A 7295-nucleotide genomic window follows, 5' to 3' on the forward strand; every position below is an offset into this window, starting at 1 on the left:
CTTTTGGATTTTAATGTGCAAATTAAATGCTTAGTCATCGCCTCCCTCTGAATTTTTATCAAATCTAATCATGAGGTGCCAAGAGATTCTTATCTCTACTGCCCAACCAGTATTTTTATTCAGTTACTTTAAAATGTTCTTTAAAAGGTTTTGTGGATCGGTTGCCATGATATCTCCAATTGTCCACTGTATCTATTAGGGCCTGTCCATAGGCTCGCCATTTCTCTGTGACAACATCTGAGCGTTACCTATATAGCTTACTTCTGGACAATTTAATCTATAAAAATGAATTATATTTCATAAAGTATCATATGTTGTGTACAAAGAACTACAAAGAACTCCAAAGTAACTAGAAACTAAAGCTGCCATGGCATAATAATTTCATACAATAATTTTATGGCAAGGCACAATAACAATATCTTGCTTATCTCTGATTGGTTAGTAAAAGGCCAGTGAGCCTGGCCTCAGCTAAGATTATAAAACGTCACATTTATGTCTGCTTTGACCTGATCTGGATGGCTCTATCCCATCAGGGAGAGGAAAATGTCACATGTGATAACAGAGCTAGTTTTCATGGGGCTCCTTTTGGCATTTGGAAGTGCGGAGGAAGAAGCTCCCTCCTGTCGCATTCTGGGGAGTCCAGAGTTCCCTCTGCTCTCTAAAGAGGGAAATGTCATGATAGGGGGAGCCTTCTCAATCCACAGCAAAATCACACAACCTCCACTTTCCTTTACAGAGAAACCAACACGTCTCACGTGTTCCAGGTAATATGGGAGCACTGCTTGAAAAATAGTTTCTCTTGGTATTTTTCACAGTGACTACACAGTTGTATTTTTCTCTTTTTGTCTCAGTGTAAACCTCAGGGAATTTCGATTTGCCCAGACCATGATCTTTGCAATTGAGGAAATAAACAAAAGTGAATTTCTTCTTCCTAATGTTTCTATTGGATACCGTATTTATGACAACTGTGGCTCAACATTGTCCTCAATGCGTGCGGTGATGGCCCTGATGAACAGTGATGAGTGGACCGAGGGAAAGAGCTGCTCTGGTCAATCAGCTGTTCATGCTATAATCGGGGAGTCTGAATCCTCTTCAACCATTGTGCTGTCACGCACTACTGGACCATTCAAAATACCAGTGGTAAGAGGAATGGCTATATGTATCAATGTGTATATTATATGCAAAATGTCCTTATTGTGCTCTCTCTTTGTTTATTCTCAGATAAGTCATTCAGCTACTTGTGAGTGTTTGAGCAGCAGGAAGGAGTATCCCTCTTTTTTTAGAACCATTGCCAGCGATCTTTACCAAAGCCGAGCCCTCGCCCAACTGGTCAAGCACTTTGGCTGGACCTGGGTCGGGACAGTCAACAGTGACAGTGACTATGGCAACAACGGCATGGCCATCTTCCTTGCTGCAGCCCAGGAGGAAGGAGTGTGTGTTGAGTATACAGAGAAATTTCACAGGGCAGAGCCAGAAAAAATTATGAAAGTGGTAGAAGTGATCCGAAAGAGCACTGCCCGGGTCATTGTTGGTTTTCTGGCCCATGTAGAGATGAACAATCTTCTACAGCAGTTGAGTCTACACAACATCACTGGCCGGCAGTTTATTGGTGTGGAGGCCTGGATCACCGCTGACAGCCTTGTGACTCCCACCAGCTTTAGTGTGCTGGGAGGTTCGCTGGGTTTTGCTGTGCAAAAGGCCAATATCAGCGGCCTGGCTGATTTTTTAATCAAAGATTTCTGGGAGACAGAGTTTAGGTGCAAGGAGACAAACAGATACTCCACGACAGAAACGTCAAATTGCAAAGAAAACCAGGATCTAATTGAGCTTAAAGATTATAATGATGATGTGGAAGAGCTGAGATACACCAGTAACATCTACAAAGCTATCTATGCTGTGGCCCATTCTCTGCATAGCATCTTAAAGTGCTCCAAAAGCCAGGGGTGTGACAAGACTGTAAACATTACTCACTGGCAGGTAAAAATTATTGATTACTAAACTGTTTATTTCTGAGTTCTTTAAATTAATGTGTTGACATATTGTCTTACTGCTTTTTAGGTGTTGGAGTCTTTGAAGCAGGTGAATTTCACCATTAAGAATGGGGACCAGGTGTGGTTTGACAGCACTGGAGCAGCAGTGGCTCGGTATGAGGTTGTGAACTGGCAGCATGGATCAGATGGCTCAGTCCAGTTTAAACCTGTCGGCTACTATGATGCCTCCCTACCTACTGGACAGAAGTTTGTCCTCAAGACTGAAGCCATAATGTGGCCTAATGGACAGACAGAGGCAAGTATCATAATTGACAGTAACACCTACATTTGTGTAATACAAGGCTTTGCCATGTAGTTTGACGATGTTTCACCTTGATTGCTGGTTTAAAATTTTCATTTTCTTTGTTTTAAAGTTGCCTGTGTCAGTGTGCAGTGAGAGCTGTCGTCCAGGAACTTATAAAGTCCTTCAGAAAGGAAAGCCAGTCTGCTGCTATGACTGTACACCGTGTGCAGAAGGAGAAATCAGCAACAGGACAGGTATATGTACCACAGACCTGATATATGGAAATTTGCACACATTGTTTGCTTGCCACACTCTGTGTATCATGCTAAAGTTTGCAGTGGTACAGTCTCTTATTTATGGTTTTAGGACGTAACTAAATTACAATAATAGTGACAACATTTCTATTACAGATTCTAATGACTGCAAAAAGTGTCCTGACGAGTATTGGTCCAATCAAAACAGAGATGCATGTGTACTGAAAAATGTCGAGTTCCTCTACTTCACTGAGGCAATGGGTATAATATTTGTATTTTTCACTTTGTTTGGTGTGCTCCTTACTTTAATTGTGGCCACTATATTCTTTATCAATAAGGACACTCCTTTGGTGAAGGCCAACAACTCTGAACTGAGCTTCCTGCTGCTCTTCTCCTTGACATTGTGTTTCCTGTGTTCTCTGACCTTTATAGGTCAGCCCTCTGAGTGGTCCTGCATGCTGCGACACACAGCATTCGGGATCACCTTTGTCCTCTGTATCTCTTGTGTTCTTGGGAAAACAATAGTGGTGTTAATGGCCTTTAATGCGACACTCCCAGACAGTAATGTGATGAAATGGTTGGGTCCCACACAGCAGAGGCTCAGTGTTGTGGCTTTTACCCTCGTACAAGTTTTAATTTGCATTCTTTGGCTGAGAATCAGCCCTCCCTATCCCTTTAAAAATATGAAACACTATAAAGAGAAGATTATACTTGAGTGCAACGTTGGTTCAGATGTAGGTTTCTGGGCTGTTTTAGGATACATAGGACTTCTAGCTGTCCTTTGTTTTGTACTTGCTTTTTTGGCACGAAAGTTACCTGATAATTTCAATGAAGCTAAATTTATCACCTTCAGCATGCTGATGTTCTGTGCAGTCTGGATCACCTTTATCCCAGCATATTTTAGCTCTCCTGGGAAGTTCACTGTAGCTGTGGAGATATTTGCTATGTTAGCCTCCAGTTATGGGCTACTTATCTGTATATTTGCACCAAAATGTTTTATTATTGTACACAAACCTGAACTGAACACAAAGAAATATCTGATGGGGAAAACACAATCTGATTAAATCTAGACATTAGTTTAAAGGAAATGACCGTATAAAGGTTTCTTTTTTATTTCATGGCTTCTGGCTTGACTGGAGTTTTGGTATAACGCGAGCAATACTATTCATTTAAACAAAAATACTGTTAGCTTTACTTTTTTCTGAATCAAGACAACAGCTACAATGAAAGTCAATTCAACATTTTTGACTGGCAGTTTCATTTTAGACATTCATTCATGATTTCTGTGGAGTTTGCATGTTCTCTTTGTGTCCGCGAGGGTTCTCTCCGGGTGCTCCGGCTTCCTCCCACCATCCAAAGACATGCATGCTAGGTTAATTGGTGTCTCCAAAATTGTCCTTAGGTGGATGTGGATGTGAGTATACTGGTTGTCTGTTTATGTGTGGCCCTGTGATGGACTGGCGACCTGTCCAGGGTGTACCCCGCCTTTCGCCCGATGTAAGCTGGGATTGGCTCCAGCCCCCCGCGACCCTGTACGCAGGATAAGCGGTTGACGATGGATGGATGGATGGATTCATGATTTATTGAATCCTGCCTATCTGGTGATACAGCTTAATCTAAAATACTTTAAAAATGTGTTTCAGTAAGTATCTTTTACAATAAATTTGGTTGGTAATCAAACTGAGATGCACAGTATTAATCTTGTGTATTATTATTCTTATGTATGTCACATAAATAATCTCATGTATATCACATAAATAAATAAAAAACATTTAAAATGCTTTGCATGACTACTTGTCACTTCATTTTAATTAGCACAATTGGGGCTGGCACAGTGAGACTCATAACTAATGAAATAACCTTGCATCAGTGGTCTGTGCATTAAACCTGTGATCTCTTCAGGGTTTCATTCCATTATAGTAAGGCTAGAATTAAGGTCTGTAATGTTCAGTAAACACCAGATTTGGTTGAATGAAAAATTGAGACATTGTTTTTTGTTTGTTTGTTTGTTTTTACTTTTTAGTCATCACTAGGAAAGTATGTAGGGGAGAGCAGGGTGAGAGCCTGTGGGGAAGTTGAGCCACCCCTTGTTTCTCGGCAACCATAGACAAAATTGGTTTTAATGGTTAATTGGTAATATGACTACACATTTTTGAATAGTTAATCATTTTACTCACCCTGTGATGGAGAGAGGCCCATTGAATTGGGGATAATCACATTTAAGATAAAAAAAACTGTTTTTTACCTTTCAAAGTAATTTTTTTTATGTTCAAGGAGTCGTGATTCTTGTGTCTGAACAATTTCAGACAGGTTTGAAAAAATCTTATGCATGTGTTAGTGTTTTAGGAAGTTACAATATGAGGCTATACTGTTAGCATGACATTACTCTTAAACTGCTGGATGACACAATTTTGTTAAAATGGCAGGGATGGGGTAATTTGAGCCAAAAGACCTGGGGGAAGTTGAGCCAGCTATCTTACTGTAATTTTACATTGTATTTTTATGCATCACGGAAATGATGTGACATTATGCATTTTAGACCAGAAACCATCATGTCATGAGGTGACAGTGCTAACCACTGCACCACTGTGCTGCCAGGATGCATGGTATTAATCTTTATTTTATTTCACAAAACAAAATAATAAATAAAAGCATTTAAAATGCTATGCATGACTACCTGTCATTTAATATTAATTAGCACAATTAGGGCTTGTGGAGTGAGACTGACTAATGGAAAAATTAATAAAGCTCCACTGAAGCAGGATTGGGAGCTAAAGGCCTTGCTCAGGGCCACATCAGTGGTCTGTACATTGAACAACCTACATATCACAAGCAAATATAAGATATATTATACAATGTGTGATATTTACCCAATTTTAATTTAGTTATGACACTATTACTTAGAAACAAAATTGCAAACAAAAATAATCACAGGCTTTTGAGGGCCCTCTCCCCATTGGGACCTGGGAAGATAGTCCCTATTTTCCCCCAAACAAGACCGCACCTGGAGCTGTGCTTTGAGATGCAACACAATCTCACTCCCAACTCGTCACACATGGATGCTTGGTTAAGACACCTTGGCGTCGCTTCTTATGCCCTGGGTACCCCTTTTGCACCATTTTTGGACATGTAGGGCTCTGTGGTCAAGTTAGCAATAATAAATATGCAACATACAGTTAGACTTTCAAAATGAAAGTAGCGGTTAACGTTGTGCAACGCCCGTGGTTAACATTGTGAAACATAGCAGTTTGTTTAGGTTTAGGCAACAAAACTACTTGGTTGGGTTTCGGAAAACATCACGATTTAGGTTAAAAACTTACGTAACTGAAAACAATCAATGTTGACTTTTTGTTTCACATAGGAAACATACACCAGTCTCATGGCATGGGTGAAAGTCCGGTTTCTGGGCCACCCCTCCACCTCCTTACTCAGATTTTGCTGCTTTTAGCATTCGTTAATGACACTACTGGGCTTCCCCAAGTTCGTTGAACTATGAGGGGCTTCCCCAAGTGATCTTGGCACAACCTTCACACCGCTGAATACTGGCATTTAACATATAGATATTATTCTTTAGAGTACTGGGCTGGCATGTTACGTTAGTTTTTTTTTTGGATTGCACTTTTAAAACAATTATACATAACATTTATTTATATTAAATAAACACACATATGCCCACAACCACACTCCCAACCCACACACACACATAGCTGAAGTCCATTCTTTGCATTCTTGGTTTTGAGAAACACCCATAGTGTCCTCAAAGTTGATATGTTAGAAGGTGGAAATGGGCAAGCATATGGAGTTGAGAGACTTTGACAAGGGCCAAATTTTGATGGCTAGACGACTGGGTCAGAGCATCTCCAAAACAGTCTGCATGGTCTGGGTCATGGTCGGCCAAGGCTCACTGATGCATGTGTGGAGTGGAATTATGACATCAGTATTTGATGTTATTATTGGGAATGAGAACAGGTTGTAATATACTGCAATTAAACAGCTCATACAAATTATTCTAAAGCTACGCTCTTCATCTCCACTGAACTCTGTCAAAAACTTTCTTCACATGAAGATCAACTGCAGTGTCAGGACACCACAGTCTATTGTACTTATGTAGCAAGAAGATGACATGTAATGTTTTTATTTGCATAACTCATGCTTGCATGTCTGTACTTTCCATCAAGTCATGTTTTTATTCTATATATTGTCAAACAAACATGACTCAGAATGTCTAATTACATTTTAAGTTCTATAGTTACTCTTGTAACTATACTTTTTTATGTTTCAAGTATAAAACCAATGCCAGTTCATACATTTTGGATCACATATTTGTCTGAATAACAATTATTTTATACAGGTTCCATCCAGATAATTTCCTGATTATTGGTTTAATTTCCAGCCTTTTTCAATTTTCCATTTCCACTTTTAGGAACATATTTTCTGCAAATAAAATCTCCAGCTTCTATACAACATTCTTAATATCCTTATTTTGCAACTAAATTATGTTTAAATACTATGTGGCCCCCGTCATCACATTGTCCTACAATTTTATTTGCAACTTACAGTAATAATGACATAATCATCTTAAAAACAGAAGAACAGCTAGTGGTCTGACATCATCAAACTGTGATTTGTTAAGACGACCTCAGTCATCATCATCTACACAAGTATAAAGCTCTGCCCATGAAAGGAGATAAATGTTTTGGACAGTGATAGAATAACACATATCACAGTGTAGGTTTGTGTCTGGATGTATGAGGCCGATTGTACCAA

The 7295-nt window shown here is 39.5% G+C and overlaps 1 protein-coding gene across 1 annotated transcript; it reads left to right on the plus strand.

Annotated features, from left to right (window-relative positions):
* The first annotated feature begins 624 nt into the window (after positions 1-624).
* Positions 625-3592, plus strand: LOC119882363 (extracellular calcium-sensing receptor-like). The gene is made up of 6 exons (XM_038692378.1): positions 625-764; positions 852-1140; positions 1222-1977; positions 2059-2286; positions 2405-2528; positions 2685-3592. The coding sequence occupies exons 1-6, from the start codon at positions 676-678 to the stop codon at positions 3590-3592; spliced, it is 2394 nt and encodes a 797-aa protein (XP_038548306.1). The 5' UTR covers positions 625-675.
* The last annotated feature ends 3703 nt before the right edge of the window (positions 3593-7295 follow it).

The sequence above is a fragment of the Micropterus salmoides genome, unplaced genomic scaffold (assembly GCF_014851395.1).
Source record: "Micropterus salmoides isolate LMB-PRFRI ecotype aquatic unplaced genomic scaffold, ASM1485139v1 Ms_hic_scaffold_3, whole genome shotgun sequence".
Taxonomy (NCBI): Eukaryota; Metazoa; Chordata; class Actinopteri; order Centrarchiformes; family Centrarchidae; genus Micropterus; species Micropterus salmoides.